At 39.6% G+C, this 21,597-nt stretch overlaps 3 protein-coding genes across 3 annotated transcripts; 2 read left to right on the forward strand and 1 right to left on the reverse strand.

The window, feature by feature from the left end:
* Positions 1-6,047: 6,047 nt before the first annotated feature.
* On the forward strand, positions 6,048-12,686 carry LOC112188224 (zinc finger CCCH domain-containing protein 41). Its single transcript, XM_024327307.2, has 5 exons — positions 6,048-6,379; positions 7,902-8,778; positions 9,327-10,529; positions 10,778-11,125; positions 11,893-12,686. The coding sequence occupies exons 2-5, from the start codon at positions 8,011-8,013 to the stop codon at positions 12,367-12,369; spliced, it is 2,796 nt and encodes a 931-aa protein (XP_024183075.1). The 5' UTR covers positions 6,048-6,379; positions 7,902-8,010; the 3' UTR covers positions 12,370-12,686.
* Positions 12,687-13,068: 382 nt separating this feature from the next.
* On the forward strand, positions 13,069-13,410 carry LOC112185292 (NAC domain-containing protein 96-like). The gene has a single exon (XM_024323534.1). The coding sequence runs from the start codon at positions 13,069-13,071 to the stop codon at positions 13,408-13,410; it is 342 nt and encodes a 113-aa protein (XP_024179302.1).
* A 1,427-nt stretch (positions 13,411-14,837) lies between these two features.
* LOC112188225 (probable galactinol--sucrose galactosyltransferase 5) lies at positions 14,838-18,006 on the reverse strand. Its single transcript, XM_024327308.2, has 4 exons — positions 16,561-18,006; positions 16,159-16,336; positions 15,678-16,045; positions 14,838-15,554 (listed from the first exon to the last, which is right to left on the reverse strand). The coding sequence occupies exons 1-4, from the start codon at positions 17,767-17,769 to the stop codon at positions 14,991-14,993; spliced, it is 2,319 nt and encodes a 772-aa protein (XP_024183076.1). The 5' UTR covers positions 17,770-18,006; the 3' UTR covers positions 14,838-14,990.
* Between the last annotated feature and the right edge of the window lie 3,591 nt (positions 18,007-21,597).

Genomic DNA, 21,597 nt, shown 5'->3' on the forward strand with positions numbered 1-21,597 from the left:
TTCCACCTTTATTTTTCTCTTTCAGTTAATGGCTAACTGTATATATGTCAGACTTGGTCCCTGCTGGTACACATGTTGTTTTCTCATTCTGAAATAGTCCTATCAATTGAAAGAGAAAAATAAAGGTGGAAATTGTTAGAACTCCTAAATCATAGTACGTCATGAACAAATCACCGCAGTGAAAGTGAAAACACAAATGTGAACAAATCAGTACAGCAAATCTTAATCGCAAACAAATCATCTCAGTGAATTCTCCGCAGTGAATATTGTAAACTATCTCAAATTGAATACATGAAATTAAACTATCTGTGTAATTCATTCTAGGAAAGTGAATAACAATCTTACTTGAACCACTCAAGTTGTCCATTTTGTTCTTCTTCTGATTCCACCTTTATTTTTCTCCTTCAGTTGATGGGACTATTTCAGAATGAGAAAACAACATGTGTATTAGCAGGGACCAAATATGACATATATACAGTTAGCCATTCACATCAGTTTCTTGATGGAAGAAACTGTCATCATATGTTAACTGTATTTTCAAACGAAACATCATATAATACCTCATAACTGCATTTATTTGAATTTCATAATTCTATTAGATTATAAGTAGGACCAAATATGATTTAATAAGTATATATACTTATTTCAATGCTTGAATTCAAAAACCAGTCATACATACATCTATATTCAGCTTTATTCAATGTCTTGTTCATTAGGATATCTAACAAATAAGGCACCAGATAGAAACAACAGGACATCTTTAGTTGCAGCTATCGAACATGAGTGTTCAGCCACTTTGTCATCTCCTCTTTGGTTTAACCCTATCGATCAGGTTAATATTGTTCTCTAGGTGAGATATTTTGTCACTGTAAATCCTTAATTTGTACTTGAATGTGCAGCCTTAGATTGCAATCTAGCATATCCCACATTGACAAAAGACCCTTACTAATCACACAGTCGTTAAACTACTTTTGTCCCAATATCTCCCCCTCAATTAGGTATAGGGTTGTCCACATTCAACGTCGGGTATCGGCACATAGAACACAGAGGCTTGATCGCCACCTAGGGCACAAAGCAATTTCTATGACCAACATAATGACCACACAGCACACGATACACAAGATCATAACGATAATGCCACTCCGTTACACATTATTCGTCGTCCATTGCCTTAACGATAGTTAGTGTAATTGGTTACATTTTTTCGATGACATAGTGTAATTGGTTACATACACTCATTAGCTTTTAAAATCCTCTTATATCTCTACTACTGAAGAGAAGTCAAAATTTAGTGTCTTTTTTTTTTTTTTTTGAGGGAAACGGAGTCAGGCTCCATATAATATTTCAAACGACGCTACTAAAGAGAAGTCAAAATTTAGTGTTTTTTTTTTTTTAGGGAAACAGAGTCAGGCTCCATATAATATTTCAAACGACGTCACTGCGTCAATCTAGAGGGATTCGAAAATCTCTCATAATACAATCGAAGATCAGGTCTGCACAAAGCAGAATACAAACTGCCCAAAGCAACCAAATTATTACTAGCCAACAAAAGAAAAACCTAAAGGAACTGCAGAAAACAAAAACAAGAGAAAGAAAAACCCCAACCCTACCCTATCCCAAAGATGGAACCACTGCCTTGAGCATCTTGACGCATAAGACCTATATGGTGTACGTCGCAACAAAACAACACAGTCACACGGTAACATCCAAGAGACAAAAATAGGGTTAGAGAAAAAACTACCACTCTTCCAAAAGCCTAAAAAAGGCCTGATCCATACAAAAAAAGGAAATAAGAGAAAGGGCTGCCTAGCTAGACCACAATGAGCGGCCCAGGCAGGCGGAGGCCCAACAGTGGCCAAAGCCCAAACTCTTACCCCCCCTCCTTCCCAAATCCGGCCACCCCAAGCTTCGAGAGAGCATCCGCCAATCACCAATCTGGTGGCCGGACGTGGACCTCCACCCTGGCCATAGTCAAGCCTAGACCCCGACTCGTACCTCGACCTGGATCAACCAAACACACAGGCCGCCGCCTCCTCACCGCTAAAGAACAAACCCTGGATCACAGTCAAAACGCCGCTCAAAAGCACAAAGCCCTGACGCAACCCCCGCTGCAGAGAAGGAACACTTTGCTCCTTCCGGTCTGCACTCTCAACCGCAACAGCCTAAACCACCGCCGATCGGAGCCGTCTCAAACTTTCTGTCAAAATACCGATCTGGAAAACGACTCCGCCGACGAAGCCAAAGGACAACAGGGCCGCTCCTTCTTCTCGCCGTCGTTGTCCCGTCGCTGCCTGGTCTAGGGACTGTGAGATCGCCGCCGCCAGCAAACGAAACCCTAGATTTCGCAAGCGAGGTCGCTTCGATATCTCCGGAGGCCTCCAGTCTAGCGAAAGACGGGGTTTTTAAAATTTAGTGTCTTTTGATTTGCCATAAATTCTTTACAATAAAAATAAAAAGTCATAATGAAACAATCTCAAAGGGTTATTATGGTAATCTACAAAACACAAAAAATATAAAATTGAGAAAGTGAGTGAGAAGAAAACTTTATGTTATCCTTATTTCAACAATAGCATCATTGCTAGTATTTTATAAAAAGAAGCCAAAATTTAGTGTCAAAAGCATCACCAATAGTTTACCATATATATCTTTTAAATAAAGGGGGGTGAAATTTGCACCCCCAAATTTACAAACCACACCCCATTTTAATTTTTTAATAATATTTCTTTTGCCACTTCCTAAAACACCCAAGAACCCCCAACCAGCTCCAATTAACAAAAACGCAAACTTTAATCAGCTATAAAAGGAAAATCAGATGAACATAAACCCTGTAAATCAAGATTCTTGAAATGAAACCTCCGAAACCGATCCCCCGAGCTCAGAATCGCATCGGACTAGAGGGCCCCTTGTTCACCAAAAGCAACCAAACAACCCAAAACAGAAACCAAATATTCGAAGCCAGTACTCGCCGTCCCTATCGCCGCCGTCGAAGCCAGTCACGCTCCAAGACTGGGAGTCCTTAATCGACGATTTCCAGCACGGCGGTGTACGCCGCCACCGCTGGACCTCCGCGCACCCAATCATCATCTACCAAGCCCTCTCCTGTCTCAACAAGTGAGAATTCCCTCTCAAGCTCCAGCTCATCGTCTTCCTTGAAGAATTCTCCGACCCGCTCTTCACATCCGACCCGGACTCCCTCTTCCGGCGACGACGCCCCGATCGAGTATCTCCGGCCGAATCCGCTACCGCCGCCGATCCCGTCGCCTCGCTCCCCGTCTTCGCCTTCTCTGCCATCAAGCACCGCTAAGCCTCCTCCACTGCGGTCGTCGCCGCCGACTGCGCCGTCTGCCTCTCGAAGTTCGAGCACGACAACCATCTCCGGCTACTCCCTCTCTGCTATCACGCCTTCCACGTATCGTGCATCGACGCGTGGCTCCACTCCCAGCAGACCTGCCCGCTCTGCCGGTTGCAGATTTCCGCGTCCGACTCCGAGCTCATGAAGATCGGGAAGGGGAGAGGGGGAGAGAGAGAGAGAGAGGACCTTAGTGGTGGTCTGGAAGAGAACCGGGGGGGGGGGGAGAGAGAGAGAGAGAGAGAGAGAGAGAGAGGGGGAGGGTGTTTTAGGAAGTGGCAAAAGAAATATTATTAAAAAATTAAAATGGGGTGTGGTTTGTAAATTTGGGGGTGCAAATTTCACCCCCCTAAATAAAATAAATTTAGTACATATAAAAAATTCAAAATGTCATTAAGATAAAAATAATAAAATTAAATAAAAGAAAAATAGAAAAGTAAAAGAAAAGTAGATTAAAAACACAGTTTCAATCTAAAAATTGCTGCGAGAAATTTCTTAACTTTTATTCTTTTTAATTGCTGAAATTCAAGATAAAAAAGCAACAAATTTATGTAGAGTAGTGCTAGGGATCCCAAAACTTTGTACCAAAATTACTTACTAAATGACATGGCACATGCCATATCATCAGTTTCTTTGAGATTTCTGTTGGAAAAATGCTAGAGATCCCAAAAATTAATACCAAAGTAAGAACCCAAATGACATGGCACATGCCATATCATCACCCTATAATTTCCACTTGGTCTATGTTATTTGACAAATTATATTTTCTTAAGAGAAAATACACAACGTTTTCAAAAAAAAGAAAAAATAATAATCATTCGGGTATCCAGTAACAGCTGCAAATCCTAAACTTCCTCCATTGTATCCCACCAAGCCACCATCACGGAACCTTTGCAATTAGCTGGGAACTCTCAAAAACAGTATTGCACCATCAATCCCATGATATTGCACTAATACCAAATCAACAACCACATAATTTCATCCCAATTAACATAACATCAAGACCACCATTCAATCATTAAAATACATAATTTTACATAGAAAAAACACTAATAATAAAAAACTAATAGAAATCCATTTGGGTATACATCCCAAAAGAACCCTAAGAATATGTTTTCTTACTAACTCGTTTCACCAGCTGCATATTTAAATAAAATTTTCAGGTGGTGGAGGAGCTTGAGGGCTGAACAAGAGAATGACAGGAACAGAACTTCGTACACGATCCTAAAGCACCATGCCTAAATCTAAATGAGAAGGAGACTCATATTTCTTGAATATGGTTTCTTCTAAATGAGAAAATCTCTCACGATAAAAAATCATCACTCTAAATAGATCTGTCTCCATTTAAAAGATTTGAAAGAAGTTCAGATGAGTCCTTGAATTTAGATCAAGTGAGGTTTTTGGTGCTATCACTTTCTATTAAATGAAATCTAAAATTGAGGAGTTGCATCAAAAATTGATGATTATGGCTTGTGATTGTAGGAGTCGTTGGTGTTATGACAGTTATCCATATTGGGATTGTTGGAATTGCAACAGTTTGTTTCAGAGTTTAATTCCTCTTCTTCTTCTGTTTGGCTAATATTAAGGTTTTAATTTAAAAATTACTTATTAAATTAATTTTTATTTATACATTGGAAATTAACAAGTCAAAACAGTTTACGTGGCAATTGCCACCTCATTTGGGATTCATATTTGGTATAATATTTTGAGCTCTCTAGCATTACTTTATGTTGATATGGATTTCCTTGTTGGATATAAAATAAATTTCATGTTTTTTCAAGAATTAAGAAAACTTATATTAAATAAAAGTCACAATTAAACAAAATACCGAATTAATTTAGAAAGGGAATTGATGCAGTTGTTCTAGCAATTTGGCTCTTTGCAACCTTGATACCCAGATCAAAATATATATTAGAAAAAAATAATTATCACATGAAAGATTATAACTGGGTCTTTGATGTTTGAGTTTTGAATTGGTCTATGCGAGCTTTCTTAATGTCTTTCTTTATTTCTTTCTTACCTAAAACTTTTGCAAGGTTGCTGAGGCCTTGAAACCATGGCTTATTCTGATTGTCATTGGATAAATAAAACTGAGCAGGGAAGAAGTCAACTAGCTTGTCTGTAAATTAAAAATGTTGATGGATAATAGACTTTAAATAAAGAATTGGATAAGAATCAATGGTCTCGCTGTCCGTTTTATTCTTCATCATTTTCCCCATTTGAGCAAGATGAAGCCAATGAATAATATTTGTTGCTTTTCACGAGAAGCAGTGTAATTATATTTGTAATTGCTTTGATTTTTGTAAAACATTATTTTTTCAAAAACATTCTATTTTTAAATTGAAAATAAATAAATCCATGTCATTGAAATTTATGGAATGATATTGATGAAGTGGTGTATGCCACATTATTTGGTACTCAATTTTGGTATAAATATTTGGTGTCTCAAGCATTTTCCATTTCTGTATGTTATTTGGACATCTTGGTAATAATAATAATAGTTGAAAACTCAAACTCAAAATACCAAGCGATGAAAAGGGCGCCCACCCGTGGCCCGACCCGTAACCCACATAACTTACAGGACGCAAATGCAATTCTCATATTCTCATAGGCACCAATACAAATTTCCATAAGCATCATAGGGCCAAAACCGCAATTTCCAATTCCAAGTTTTCGTCCACACTATTATTTCACTCATTCCAATTTTTTTTTTTGGTACAACACAACACCCCACCACACCGTCGTCGTCGTCGTCGTCCTCTCTCTTCTCTCTCCAAAACTCCTGTTTGCTCCGCTCAAACCCAAAAACCAGTCACACTCTCAAAACCTCTCTCCCTCTCTCTCTCAATTTCCATAACCCTCCCTCGATTACCTCTTATTTACGATCCTATCCCCTCCGCCTTCCTCCTCCCCTCCGCAACTAACTTTCGCCGCCGCGAAATCTTCCTCCGGCGCATTGCTCTGGGCTAAAGCGGCGGAGCCGAATCCGTCTGTACATAGAAGCTTCCGGAAGCCATTTCTTCCGACTTTGTGAGAATTTTTCTCCACGCTTAAAAATTGTTTTGAATTCGTTTCGGTTTTGCTCGATTGTTCTAAACGTAGATTATAATCGCTTAATGCAATCCCCTAGGGTTTAATTTTTGAAATTAGGCTGAGTTTGTTGTGTTGGTATCGAAAACCTATAGGTTCTAGGAGCTTAGTTTTGTTAGTTCTTAGTGTTTTTTTTTGAATAGCTGTATGATTGTAATATAGGTTTTGTGGATTTTGATGAATGTTGAGTGGTTCAGCAAATTTCCTATAGCTAATTGAGGTGATTGCAATGAACTGTGGCCGGGTTTTAAGTAACTAACGAATTTGGATTGGTACATTTATGTTGTTACCGCCATGTGTATGACTGTTAAGTTGATCCTGTTATGGCACAATGATTATCCTGCTCATTAATACCGGATTCATGAGATTGTGCAACTTGTGAATTTCGTATGCTTGTTCCGAAAGGGAGACACTTGCTAGATACGTGATGCTGCCCGCAGGTGCCTTTTAGGATACAGTTCTGTAACTTATCATACTTATTGCTCGTCTCATCATTAGGTTTTCGCTTTTCAACCATGGTTTAGCCAGCATGTTTTCCATTCACTTTACAGCTTAGTTATGAAAAGATTAAAACAAAAATAGATATAAATTAAGCAAACCTTCTCAGGTTCTTGTGATTTTGTTTGGGATTCATTCTTGTTATTTACGCAGGTTTCTCCATCATGCCTTTAAGGCTGGGAGGAGCAAGCGCTTGGTTTTTTTTTTGTTGGTATTTACACCTGTCATTTAAATTGCGAAGTTTCAACAAGATGCTAAAGGTATCTGGGATAAGTTTTACCTATAGCCAAAAAATAATATGGAAATAGCGTGCAATAATGCTCCAGGAGTAAGAGAATAGTTTTTCCATGTAGCTGGATTTGGTAACTGAAGAAATAGTTAACCAGAGAAGTTTATGATGAAACGTGAGTTGTTAGTTAAAAAGGAACTTCAAAATCTTAGTTCTATTTTTTTTTTCCTTCATTTTATTGAGGCAAGGAAAATGGATTGTTGGTAGTGAATTGAGTTGTTGGAGTTTCTGAGAAAATTAAGTACGACGAGGGGTGAAAGCTTGCTTGTATTAACTAATATCAAAGTCTCTTTTAGTTTTCTCAAGATGGTTATGATATACTCCTCCCTTGCACTTGTAGCTTGTATATCCTCAGTGTAGTAACATACATGAGCCCCTCATCTTGCCAAGTTGTTTATCAGAACTGACTCTGGAGATCCTTTTTGGTATAAAACTTTTTGTGGGCAATTAGAAGTTTAATATGCAAAAGGTTATTGAGTGATCATTATCAGTTCTGTTTGTGGTTCTTGGGCTTTCGTGGTAAGAATGGCAATGGATATACCTTTTTATGCTTGATGCACTTGATATGAAATAAATAACCTCATGTTGCCTGCAACTTATTTTACTCAGTTTGAGATATTTACCTCTTCTGTTTCTCTTTTTTATTGACAAATTCTAATTATTATCTCTTTCTAGGTTCCCTCACTGGATCATCTATAGACAAACAAGCGCATTTTATTGCTGGTAGTGGGAGTGTGGAAATATCTTGACGTAAAACTCCATTATAGTGAATTCAAGGGATCAAATGGAATTAAAAGTCTCATCTCCAAAACCAGGTGGCCTTTCTCCTTCTGATTGTGTTAGTGAACCTGAGGAGAAGGAAGTCAGTGATGACGACGATGATGATCGAAATCACAAACATCGTAGACGAGATACTCGTTCTCAGTCTTTGGAGAGAGATAGCCTCGATCAAGTTATAACAAGGCCATACAGAAAAAGGAATAAACCTTTTGCCAATGGGCACTCTTTCAGAGATAATGACTCCCAAGCGAGTACACCATGGAAAAATTATAATTCCACTGCTTTTGAGAAAGACTTTTTTGTAAAGTTTGATAAAAGACGCCCAGGTTCAACATCACTGCCTCGACCACCTTTCGATTTAAATCAAAGGATGCGGGCAAACCAAGCATTCCCTGGAGACCTTGGTCCTGGTAGGGGAAGAGGAAGGGACTCTGGACCATGGAGCCAACGTGATTCTAGGTTCAGCTCTGATATTGCATCTCAATTGGTTCCTCCAAGTATGTTTGCTGGACGGGGATTGCCGAATGTTTCCAATCCACAGAGTGCGTCCTGGAATGCATTTGGACTGCTTCCAGGAGTACCAAATGGTGGCCTGGATACACTACATTCAATTGGGTTACAAGGTACACTCAGACCACCAATCCATTCTTCTTTGAATATGGGTATTCCTCGCCAAAGATGTAGAGACTTTGAGGAGCGTGGGTTTTGTCTAAGAGGGGACATGTGTCCAATGGAACATGGTGTCAATCGAATCGTTGTTGAAGATGTTCAGGTACATTTATTGCGTATGTAGCTTAATTGAAATATTATTCGATTGTGTTTGGTACCATTAACTGTTTTCTTTAACAATCATGATACCCAAGTTTTTAAATTTGGCACTGTATTGGTTGTGAGTCATGTGGCTGTTGATGTCAAGCTTTGTTGTATTCTTTTTTTATAATGCCAATTTCAGTTTCTGCATGTACCCATTATTAAATAATTATATTCTTGGTCTGCTTCTTTCTGTTGTTCGGACTTGTTACATTAGAGCTTCCTGTGAGTTGATCTAACTTCCTGAATGCTGACTAGTTGTTTACATTACTATTTTCCTTGCAATTAGTCAAATGGCTAGCAAGTTAGTACTTAAAGAAGTATTATGATGCATCTGATTCATCTTATAATATCACAAATGAATGCCTTAGTACTAATGCATTCATTCCATATGCTGGGTCTTATCTTGGCTGTATTTTGGTTTTTTTTTTTTTTTTCAATGTTTATCTTCAAACTTCATTATTTCTTGGCTGATGTTTTTTATTTAAATCATATTTCTCTCAATTACAGAGTCTTTCTCAGTTCAACCTTCCTGTTTCACTTCCAAGTGCACACCTACTTGGAAAACCCACTGGTCCTGGAACTCTACCATCAGTCAGTACATCTTCAACTTCATTGATGAATAGCAAAGGATTGCATAGTAAAACGAGCAAGTCTAGTGTCACTGATGATGCTTCTTTGGGTGGAGCTGATTTGTATGACCCTGATCAACCTCTGTGGAATAATAATGGTCCTGAAACCTCAAATACAATTTTAGGCCTTCAGTCACCTAGGAATGATGAAACTGATTCCTTATCGAATGATGATGCTTCTGACCGTCATCAAGCCAGATTATGTGATAATGCAGATAATGAATGCCCAATTAGAACTGTTGGAACTGCTGCTGGTTCACAGAGTACAAGCATGTCAGTCTGGGGGAGAATTGGTAGCTCAAAAAATAGATCAGATGTGAAAGAGAAAATTAATCCTACGGTAAATTATTCAGATTATCCTGAGAATGAAACTAAGGAGTCATTAGTCAGCATTCAGAATCAGCAACGTCAAGGAAAGCGTATCATTGCAGAGGATGCGGCTCCCAAACCCCTAGATTCATTACCCAAGAGACCATATGATACTATGCGTAATGTTCGTAAACCATCTCAGAAAGCATTACGTACTCTATTTGTCAACGGGATTCCTCAGAAAAGCAACAGAAGGGAAGCCCTTGTTTCTCATTTTCAAAAATTTGGAGAGATTGTGGACATTTATATTCCATCTAATAGTGAGCGAGCTTTTGTCCAGTTTTCCAAGAGAGAAGAGGCTGAAGCTGCTTTAAAGGCACCTGATGCTGTAATGGGTAATCGTTTTATCAAGTTGTGGTGGGCAAATCGTGATAGCGTTCCGGAGGATGGCACAGGCAATGCTAATATTGTTTCTGAGAACTCCCCTGGTTTGATAGCTGTTTCAGTTCCACTCCATTCATCTGTTTCTAGCATTAGCAAGGATAATCATCAATCTGCTTCTTCAAAGGGTGGTATGGTTCATGCAACTGATTCTTCTCTACCATCCTCTGATAATTCTAAGCCTGTAATCTCAAATGGTCCCAAGGCTCCACCTCTGCAGAAGAAGTTAGAGAATTTAGAGCAGTTAAAGGAGGAACTTCGCAAGAAGCAAGAAATGCTGGACCAGAAAAGGAACGACTTTCGTCGCCAGTTGTACAAGCTTGAGAAACAAGTAAGTTCAAGTTTCTTAATTCTTGCTAATGTTACTATGTTTTATTTGGGGCATATCACTTCTTGGCTTGCTTTAAATTTAATTGCTATGTGACTGGGCCCAAAAGTACTAATTGTGAAGAGATTTTCTTTCTGACCTTTTCAAAGCGTTGAAAGAGTTTGAAATTGAGTTGCATACTATATGGATGAGGTTCAATTTTATTAGTTCTACTTTATCATTTATTTAGCTATTCTCAATTTTGTATGCAGGCTGGTCCGAAGGTTGAGGCAGACACAGAGCTAGCTGCCAAGAGACGCAAAGTGGGATTAGCAGCTGACATTGGTAAAGTTGCTACTCCGAGTTCCACCAGTCCTGCTACTGTGTCAACACTGCATGATGAGATATTGACTGATAAAAACACATCGGGGGAAACCATTGTCTCCTATAGTCCTAAAACAAGTACAACTACGGCGCTACAGCAATCCCTTAGCTTGAAGCATCAGACAATTCGTCCATTAGCACCACTAGGGACTCCTGTTCCACTGAATCGATACAAATTAGACAATCGTCCTACTGGATTTAGAATCCTTCCTCCTTTACCATCTGGATTTGCAAATGTAAGTCTATCTCTCAGGAAAGAGAAATTTTTATTTTTATTTTATTTTTGCATTTCTGTATGAGGGGATGGATGATTAACGTTTTTGGGTAGTTGGCCACATCACATATTTCTCACACATTGCCTCATCAATGAGCCTATGATAATTCTGATCATTGAAGCAATGAGTGTGTTCTTATCAGTGTGTTAAGAGGTGAAATAAGAAGGTATGAGATTAGGCATTAGGACCTTCCACTATGAACTTATGCATTACTTTGGATTCTTTGACGATGCACATGCTTTTATAACCTTAAATTTCAGATGTGTGCATTTGTATATGACCGATATTCTTTCCAAACTTACCTAATGAGAGAGAAGTTGAATTTTTTTCTTCCTAAATATTTTAAATGGAGATGGTTAAAAAGAATCCATGGTATTCATGGAAAAACTTGGTTAAGAGTGAGAGAGCCTGTACTGTGTTATTCAAATAATGAATTTAAATTTAGTATCTTCCCTTATGTAAATTGTCATGCGGAATACAAATAAATTGCTAGGCCTTTTACTTTTTCCTTTCTTTTACTAAAAGTCTTATTTCTTCATCGTAATGAAAATTTTTGAAGTAAAGAAATTTGTAGTATAAGCTTTATGCACCCTGGATACTTTTACCATATATCATTCAAAGTGGCTCTGATTGTAGATGTGGTAAACAGTGTGATTATATGGCTTCGGCCTTTTAGTTTAGACATATTTCTGTGAAAGGTAAACTGATGTTTAATGTCTGCCTTCCAGGTTGCTGTTATGAAGGAACACTTTGCACCATATGGTGATATCTCTGATATGGAGTTGGAAGATCTGGAATCCTGTGATAGTGGTAGCGAGTTGGACGTATCAAAATCAAAGGAATGCTCAGCTCGTATAACTTTTGCAACACGTCGTTCAGCAGAGAAAGCATTTCTCAATGGTAAATGCTGGGAAGGGTGCGACTTAAAATTTGTGTGGTTGACATCTAGTAACTCCAGCAATGACCGAAATGGTGGGGAAAAATCTCCATCCACCACTCCTAGGGGGCCATTATCAGCTGATGTTCAGCCTGCAGATAAGCTAGCATGCACTACTTCCCATGATGCAGCTGCATCAGGCGATGCAGAATCTGAACATTCTGAAAGAAAAGGTGGTGTTGAGCACATGGAACTGGGTGAACCTTCTGAGTTTAGTTCAAGCCCTATGTCTCCGGTGAAAGAGTCATCTAAAGGCGATGCAACTTAAAGATGGGCTAATTTTCAGCTTTTGTACAGTCAGGTAATTGTTAAATCTAAGACAACTCTAATTTTCCAGGGAACCTGCTTTACCAATTGCTTAAATTTTTAGTTTCCAGTGTTTCTTATTGTATGCAAGGGACTGTAAAAAGGGAATTTCCTTATTTTTTGACTGCCACATGAGGTTGGTTGAGGGTGTATCATGTTGTCTTCCTGCTTAGATATGTCTAGGAACAGAGCATAAACACTAAAAATTCTGTTGAAATTATTTAAATGATTTACATAGAAAATACTCGGGATCTGATTCCCGTTCACTTTGTTGTTAAACTCTCTCTTAGTTGATCCAGTAATACTACTAAAGTCTCATTGCATAATGCAATACTTATTATCATTCTCATCGATGCTTGTAATTAAGAAGAAATTATACCAGTGGTTGATTTGAGGCGGTAAAAGTTCTCAAGAGAAAAGGAAAGTATTAAGGTCTAGCTAATTTACCCAGAAAGAAAGGCATGAAGGAAGTTCTATACTTCCCTGAAAAGAAAATAGCCAAGTTCCAGAGTAATGCCCAAGTGTTGACATACGAGAACTTATAAAAGGACGACTCCTAATAACATTGTACAGAACTTCACCACAAATTTCTCAGATTAAAGTCTCTTCCAAGACCACCTCTATTCCAGATTAATTACGCAATTTTAGCTCACAAAAGACAATGTCAACTGTAATGCCAACGGGTTTCAGGTTCCATCCGAAGGATCACGAGTTGGTGAGCTATTACCTGTATAGCAAGGTGAATGGGGATGAGTCGGTAATTCCACCACCAACCTATAGGATGCCAGAGGTCGACGTCTACGGTGAAGATTTGGGAGAGATTCGGACAGCAAGACGGAGAGCCGTTGTATTTCTTTGCAATTGCCAAGAAGTTAACCCCAATGGTAAGCGGATTGATCGCACGACAAACTCGAGATTGGGAACATGGAGCGAGGGAGAAAGATCTAAACCGGTTGATGATGAGAACGGAAATCCAATTGGGACAGAGGAAATTCCGTTATGAGAATGATCATTCTTTGCACCATGCTGCTTGGCAAATGGAAGAGAACAGCAGCAATTTTTCTCCCCATTGGGTGATTTGTCATCTCAAAAAGAACAAGATCTCATCCGAATTCTTCTTTGGACATGTTATGCGCAGATGATCCATCAAGATCGATAGGGATGAAGTGCATTAAGCCGAGGAACAATAGGTTAAGAAGAGTGGATCATCAAGAAGTGATGGAAAATACTTTGATGAAAATGCCCAGCAATAACAAAGATCATCCATCAACATGAACAGAGATGAATATGCCCAGCAACAACTACTACTTTAAAAATGAGGAGGATTTACCACAAAGTTCAACTAAAAGTAGTACTAACGCTAATGACCAGCAATTCAGTATTAGTGAAAACTTGGATTTCGTTGCGGATCATGTTCATACTAATCTCATGCCAATCAATAATGTGAGGAGGATGTGATCGATGCCCGGCAACAACTACCACTTTGAGAATGATTTACAGCAAAGTTCAACTACTACCAGTAGTACTAATAACGACGATCAGCAATGCAGTATAACTGACTACTTGCATTTCGCTGCAGATCTTGGTAATCTCATGCCAAACAGTGGTGTCAAGGTGGTTGATCCTATGTATACCCCCAGCAACAACTACTACTATGAGATGGACTTACAGCAAAGTTCAACTACTAGCAGTAGTACTAATGATAACAATCAGCAGATCAATGTTACCAGAAACTTGGACTTCGTTGCAGGTCATGATCATGTCAATGATGCAAAAGGGGTCGATACTAACTACTGGGACAATCTATTGAACTTGTTACTTGCGGAGGAAGACACTGGCTGTTCTGGGAATGGTAGTTTGGCTCCACAGCCTGAGTTAAACATCGTAGGGTTGCGAACATGATTATCTCTTGAGAGAGACCACGATGTACCAGCTGGTTGTGGTCTTTGGGTTCCATATTTATATCCTTTCTTGTGCATATGTAGTCTCTTTTTTAGCCAATAATGTGTACTTTTCTCTCTTGGTGTGCAAAACACCCCTAATTTAATTTTGGTTCTGCGTTGACACACAATTGCCGAAGATAGTTTCGTCGACATTCCACTAATTTTTACAATTTGAAAAGTACCGGTACAAAAGGTCATTATTTGATTTGACAACCATTATGGATGATCTTTTTGTCGCCAAAGGTCATTCCCCTAATTGAACTTATTGAATTTAAACAACCACTGGCGAGCCATTGGAAGGTAACTAAATGGTAATCAATCACATTCTCATGTATTAGAATGGTAATGGCTATAGATATATCAGAGCAACCTATTTGGTATTGAAGCTGAAAGATGAAAACTAGTCTCTAATAATCACTTAATAATTTCAGTAACATGTCAGTAAGAGAATTGCTCAAAAACGGCCCGAAGGTCATATAATGAAAAGTTTGATAATTTGTATTACTTGAAATCATAATGAAACATAGTTAATTCTCCCATAGTATTAATAAAGGGAGCAAAAAGAAAATTGGGAAATAGTACGCCTTAAATATAGCTAGTTTGTCACTTGCGGCTAAAGAAATAACTAAGTGACCTAGATCTAGAATATGTACTCCACAATAGACAAGGTGGATGTACCAGTCCATGGCACATGAACTCTAACCATGTTCTCTTCATACTCAAAAGCGACACAGCTTCCATCAATCTTGCAACCCAGTGGCTTCTCAGACGCAAACACCCTCATCTCTCCGGTGCCCTTCACCCCAATTTGAACAGAGTCTCCCTCCTCACTGTAAACCAACGACTTGACAGCACCGCCGGTGTTGAGCATGTTCACTAAGCCAATAGGGGCAAATTGGACAGACTTGATAGGCAAAGTAGTCACAGGAGAAACGACAATTAGCTCAAAGTTGAAGGGCTCCAGTGACAACTCCATATCCTCGGTTGGCTTAGACAGGACTAGCTTCTTGGCCTGGTGATAGTACAATGCAAACACTTGCACTCCTTCAATGGAAATTGGACTCTTGCCACTGTTCCACTCAATGTCTTTAGGGTTGGCCTTGGAGGTCACCTTTCCCACAAATTTAGAAAAACATTGGTTTCGCCTAGTCTCTGGGCTCCAGCCTCCTCCTTGGCAGTTAAAGGCTCCAAGAACTCCATTGAACTGTCGGAAAAAAAAAAAAAAAAATCAGCAGATGGAGTATAAGGTTTCACATATAAACGTGATGTACAACGATGATATGTAACACATTGGCGACATAGTTTGGTAGATTAATCAATTAGTTACCTTGTTGAGGTTCCAAATTTTGAGCATGGTGCGGCCATCATGGAGAGGATCCTCAAAAAGACAATCGCGGGTAGGGAGAGCATAGTACTCGCAGCGAAGGATAGAGCCGTCAGGCACCACTAGGGTTTTGAGCAAGTCAAAGTTGTGCTTCCCCACAGTGTCACTCACATAAATAGGACCGCCGGAGATTGCCCTAGAGGCAGCATGGAAAGCGGCACAGGGATGAGTGGACTGGAACATGTCCCAATCCGGCTGTATGAAGTTACCCATCCATAAGCTATTGTAAGCACAATGAACCATGTGACACCCTTGCAACCAAAAGGTGCCGTTGGGATCACCAGAGGGGTCAGTGCACCAGAAATCGTCACCTACACAAAGCATAAAACAATTTAACAAACATACAACATAGAAATACGTTCAGACTGAATAAATGTACACAAACGTAGCAAAAATTGAAAGAAAAAAAAATCAAATGACATACCGACACGGCCGAGAGTGATGGCTTCGGTTCCAAGGAACATGAAGTCGTTACAGTGCTCCATGCTAGCAATGACACCATTGCCGTCGAAGTGCTTCCTCACTGAAGCTGTTAGGGCATCGTAATATGCCTTAGCCAGGTTCACACGGCCACCATAGTTCTCACACAACATTTCCAACAACTGTACCCAAAAAAATAAAAATAAATTAATTCAATTTCTTATGAAAAAGAGATGACGCACCGACCAAGAAGTCAAAATAACTGTATTTTTGAATTTTGACTATACCAAATAGTCATGGATAATAAGATTATGACACCTAGAACTTCCAAGGTCATGACAGTTATGATAACTTCAACACCGTCCGAAACCTAACAAACAATAAAATACAAGAGGGCCAAACTTACATGGATAACGTCGACCTTGACGCCGTCGATCCCGACGGACTTCAGGTGAGAGTGGAGCCCTTCATACATCTGGTTAACCATTTCCGGTGGGACCAGCCCAATCCCAGTGTTGACTATCTTATCCACGGCCAGATCTTCCATCGTGTTCTTCAACCCCGGTGACAGTTCCGGATTAACAACCACCGCCTCCGGCAGGCCAGGAACATTGGGCCGGATCCCACCCCAGTACCCACACAGAGCGTGCCACACGTACACGTAGTCAACGCTCTTGAACTCGTCCTTCAAGTCCTTCACAAACGCACCCATGCCTTGGCTACTAGGGTCCTTGGAGCTGACATAGTCTATGAACTTGTAGTTCTCTTGGAACTTGAGCAGCCTGCACGGCATTTGCTCACCGGCGGCGGTCTGGCCCATCCCTTCTTTGGTGATGGGATCAGAGTCGTGGCCTATGGACTGCCACCCGTCGTCCAGCAACACAAGCCCTGGAGGGCACCCACCCTCCACTAGCTTCCTCACGCCATCAATGACGCCGCGAGGGTGCACAGTGAGGTAAAAAGCATCCCATGTGCACCAACCGAACTTGTCGACGATGCCAGGTGGCGTCTTCTCCTCCAACAGGTTGAACGTTCCCAAGTGCGCCTTGGCGACCTTGACTGCGTCCTTCACCAGCGTGAAGGGATCTTCTCCGGCGTGAAGATAAAGCACGCCGGAGAATCCCTTTTCGTTGACCTGCGTTGAACCGCTCTCTACACAGACGTCGAGGTAGTCCTCGGAGCCTGGCTGGATGGAAGCGCGGAAGCCGCCTTCAAGGAGCGGGAGGATGACGACGTAGGGCCTGCCGGCGTCGGAGTTTTCAAGGATGACGATCTGGGTCTCCTGCTCGAGGTCACGGCCGTTGGATCCCACCCAGTGAGTGGTCCACCAGACCTTGAACCGGAAGATGCTCATGAACCGGATGTCCTTCAGCTGACCGACGGGCACCACGTGGCGGCTGCTGGCCTCGGGGGCGTCGAAGCCAACAAAAGAGCCGGGGGTGGTGGACTTGTTGATGGTGTGGGGTGATGGGTGGAGTGTTATGTTTTGGGGGACGTCGGAGAGGATGACGTGGCCGTTGGCCGTCAAGTTGGAACCTTGAAGGCTAAATGGACTTGGGTTTGCGCCATTGTCGACGTTAACGACGGCAAAGCCATTGCTCAAATTTGGGGCCATGATTGCTGAGAGTGAGTATGATGATCAGTATAGAAGAGGTTTTCGGGTTTGGAAGCGATGGAGAGTAGGAGAAGCAAAGAGAGGTTTATATAGAGAAAACCGGTAGGGTTAGAACGGAGAATCCGAGAAATGAATCTTGTGAGATAAAAGGAAAGAATCTCTGTTAAGTGCTTGATTGTGTTTGTATGAAATCTCTAAACTTGCTTGTGTAAGATGATATGGCTCGAGGATGACGATACCCATAGAATATATAGGCAATGGTAGTGGGGTTGAATTTTTATTTTAATATTTCTTTTTCCACTACCTTAAATAAATAAACACAATAAAAAGCGACAATATTGTCGGTCCCAGATTTTAAAGTCATCAAAAAAAGATATTGATTTTTAATTATTTACAACGGTGTATCTTAAATTATCCATTGGAGCCTAAATCTGCTGCTGGATAAAAACTGTCTGGACAAATGTAACATCACGTCTTTATGGATTTGACACTGGTATTCAAGGGAGAATTGTCGCTGTTGCTTAAGCATCAATTTCTTTGTACAGATAAATAAACGAAGACAGATTCATATGCATGAAGTCTTTGATGAGATAGTCGATCACCTAAAAGGGTTGCAATCGTAAACCATCTAATCACTAGTGGCACGCGTTATAAACTAACGGCTCGATCACCTTACAGGAGGTAAAACTTAAAAATTTAAATAATTTTGAGTTTAAAAAATATTTTACATCGTTTCCTTTCTTCGCTATTCGGTTTTGGAAGCAATAATCCGCTCTGATTCGTTATTGAATACCTATGATCTCACCCGACTTTACATACCAAGTTCAAGGACGAACTCAAAGTATTCTCTAGTATATATGATCTGATTATTGCATGGTTTGAACTTGAGAATATCTCTTAGCCTGTGGAATATCTGTAGTGATTTTGCCCTATTAGGTGCGGTTAAGTGGCCTTGTAGCCTTGTGGGGGATGCCCCCAACCGTACGTATTTGGTAATAAAGTAAGTCCGCTTGGAGATGAAATCTATTATGAATCCACCTTATTAATCAAGAGAAATCTATTACGGCTTAATTCCCGGAAAAAAAAAATCCCCTTTTGAAAGTACTCATAAATGTAAGAACAGTAAGATCCTTGACTTCCAAACTAAGCCTTAAATAACCTATCAAACTAGGGTAATTAGAGTATCAAATCTCCTAAAACCAAAAAGAGGTCTTAAAGCATGTTTATTGCAAATGACAATATAATTAGAAATTAACATATCAAAATAGGGTAATTAGAAAATCACATTATATAATTAATTACTTGGGATCTAAGTATGTTCATTTCAAAATCAGAAATCTCTAGAAAAGAAGCAGCCTGCGTATAAATGCCTTCCTCTATAAAGAATAAATGCCTTAGTCTTTTATGTTTTTGTTTTACTTTGATCCAGAATATACTGCATCTTTGATAACATTGTAGACCATCTTTCGAACACTCGTATCTCATCAGCTCTCCTTGGAAGATTCCTCTAAGGACAAACCTGCCTCTCCTTGGCTTAAAAGACATCAAAATTCAAAACCCACTTTTTTTTTTTTTTCATTCTTCATAAGTTCATATTTTCTTCCCCTCCTCCTCCCTAATTTATTTCATGAAAATTTATATGATCCTTGATGCCAAAATCTCGCAAGATGCGGAATAAAGCAGACTGAATATTCTTGCTCAAAGCGTGTTGGCCTCTATAAAGAGCCACAATCCTAAAAAATAACGTGGAAATGTGCACTTTTTCGACCTTTTGTGTAATTATTTAAATTTTTCCCCTAAAATGAGGTAGTTAAATATTACTACTACTGTTACCACAATGGCGTGCCGACCAAATGCCCACTTGTACACATCTCAGGGGCTGTTTCCACCGACACTCGAAGAAGAAAACTTTTAAAATAAAGACAGGATGAAACGTGGAAAGGCATAAGAGGAGACACGTGTTTGCGTCAAGGTCAAGAAACCAATATTAGACCCAACCGTTTTGTAGTAGTTTTGGAATCCGAAGTCTGAACTTCTGGAAAGTCTGCAGACGTTGAGAACCAACGAGGATATGCCACGTAAGGGAGTGAGTAAGAGGTAAGAGGAACGTTGGTCTGGTACAAGCACTTTTGGGAAAAGTCATTCTTATTCCCTTTTACCTATCCGAAGATGACACCATCCCTCATTTCCAAAACTTCGCTTGCTTTTGTATGGGCCAATTAAAGCATAGAGAGGGAAGGGTGACTAGTCCATGATGATGTAGAAGAGGAAGGAAGGAAGGAGGGAGGGTGACTACTAGGTCATGAAAGGTGTCATCCATAAAAAATTAGGTCATGAAAGGTTCGAGGGACATGTGGCTCTTTGATGAGGGAAAACTATGTGTCAGAAGTTGGGGAGTAGTTGCTCCGTTTATATAATCGCGAGAGAATTTTCAGTTCAGGTAGTTATATTATCAGTTTGTGTTCGAAAGGAAAAATAGATTTCTAAAGATGATATTGTTTAAATTTTAATTATTAAATCCGATGTAGTGATATACTATGTGACATTACCATTTCATATAAGGTTTTTTTTTATACTTAAATATATATGCAATTGCAACATAAACTTAGTGTGTCACAGTTTGAACATTGACAGTCACTTATTCAGTGAGACTACAAAACTAGGACTAATCTTCTTACAGAAAATTAAAATCAAACTAGAATCTCTTCACCAATGTATGCAATTTTGAAGTTCTCTCTAACTTAATGTAACAACACATAAAACGAAAGGCTAACAAAGTTTTAATATATTAAAGCTAAGACCCGCCCCTAGCTAGCTAACCCATTCCAATAAGGCTCAAAGACTCCATCCCACCCCTAAAGAGAGCAAGTTTGGCATGAAATTACTTTCGAGCGATTTGCACTGTGGCACCATCGACCTGAAATGCTATTTGATAATTGAGGAACTATTGTGTATACGGCACCACCAATTTGTTCGCCAATTTGCAATATATATTTGGTCTCGATGACAAGTTTCACTGTAGTCTTATTGATCATAAAATTTCTGTTGTAACATTTTAATATTTTATTTATTATTGAAATTAAATTTGGGTGAATTTATTTTGTGTTTAAAATCTGAATTTATTTGTGTGTTTAAATTCAGAATTTATTTTGAATTTTATTTTGTAACTCATGGTGTTTTATTTTGATTTATTTTGGGTTTTAATTCTTGTAATCTATGGCTATTGGTTACTACCCTATTAATGGTAGGGAGTGTCCTAAGAGCCTATAAATAGCACCAGTTGTTGCATGCTCAAACACATCATTGCTTTTACGTAATACTATTACGATACACAACTATTCACCCATCAACTTTCTTTTCAAAAATCCCCCAAAGTGTCTTGTGTGTTTTTTTGGCCAAAGAAAGGTGTTCTTTTGGTGGAGCTTTGGGTTCCTCCAATTTGTGCAGATTGGTGTGAGCCACACAACTTGTTGTTGGGCTGTTGTATCCTGGAGGGGACAAGTCAAGAGATTTCTGGTGCATCGGCATTGTTCCGCAGAGGGCTTGAATCTCCTTAAAGAGAGCGAGATACCCGCGCCTCAGCTTTTTGTCAACGAGTTTCTCATATAGAAATTATAATTTTTATTGTAATTTCACCAACAATTTTAAGGAGATTCAAAGAAGATGGAGCGTACTCAAGAGAAGCCGCTTGACAATGTGGGAGATCTCAACAAGCCTTTCCGCTTCAAAAGTGCACATTTCAAGAGATGGAAGGGAAAAGTTCTCTTCTACCTTAATCTTCTCAAAGTTGCCTATGTGCTAACGGAGAAGAATCCATCAAAGAAGAGT

The sequence above is a fragment of the Rosa chinensis genome, chromosome 2, assembly GCF_002994745.2.
Source record: "Rosa chinensis cultivar Old Blush chromosome 2, RchiOBHm-V2, whole genome shotgun sequence".
NCBI classification, from domain to species: domain Eukaryota; kingdom Viridiplantae; phylum Streptophyta; class Magnoliopsida; order Rosales; family Rosaceae; genus Rosa; species Rosa chinensis.

Bases quoted from the DNA above. Each gene is read 5' to 3' on its own strand.
- LOC112188225 (XM_024327308.2), bottom strand. From the start codon at position 17,769: ATGGCCCCAAATTTGAGCAATGGCTTTGCCGTCGTTAACGTCGACAAT. The intron at 16,337-16,560 runs GTAAGTTTGGCC...TTTTGGGTACAG, and splicing joins TCAAGGTCGACGTTATCCAT to TTGTTGGAAATGTTGTGTGA. The intron at 15,555-15,677 runs GTAACTAATTGA...TTTTTCCGACAG, and splicing joins AAATTTGGAACCTCAACAAG to TTCAATGGAGTTCTTGGAGC.
- LOC112188224 (XM_024327307.2), top strand. From the start codon at position 8,011: ATGGAATTAAAAGTCTCATCTCCAAAACCAGGTGGCCTTTCTCCTTCT. The intron at 8,779-9,326 runs GTACATTTATTG...TCTCAATTACAG, and splicing joins TCGTTGTTGAAGATGTTCAG to AGTCTTTCTCAGTTCAACCT. The intron at 10,530-10,777 runs GTAAGTTCAAGT...TTTTGTATGCAG, and splicing joins TGTACAAGCTTGAGAAACAA to GCTGGTCCGAAGGTTGAGGC.
- LOC112185292 (XM_024323534.1), top strand. From the start codon at position 13,069: ATGTCAACTGTAATGCCAACGGGTTTCAGGTTCCATCCGAAGGATCAC.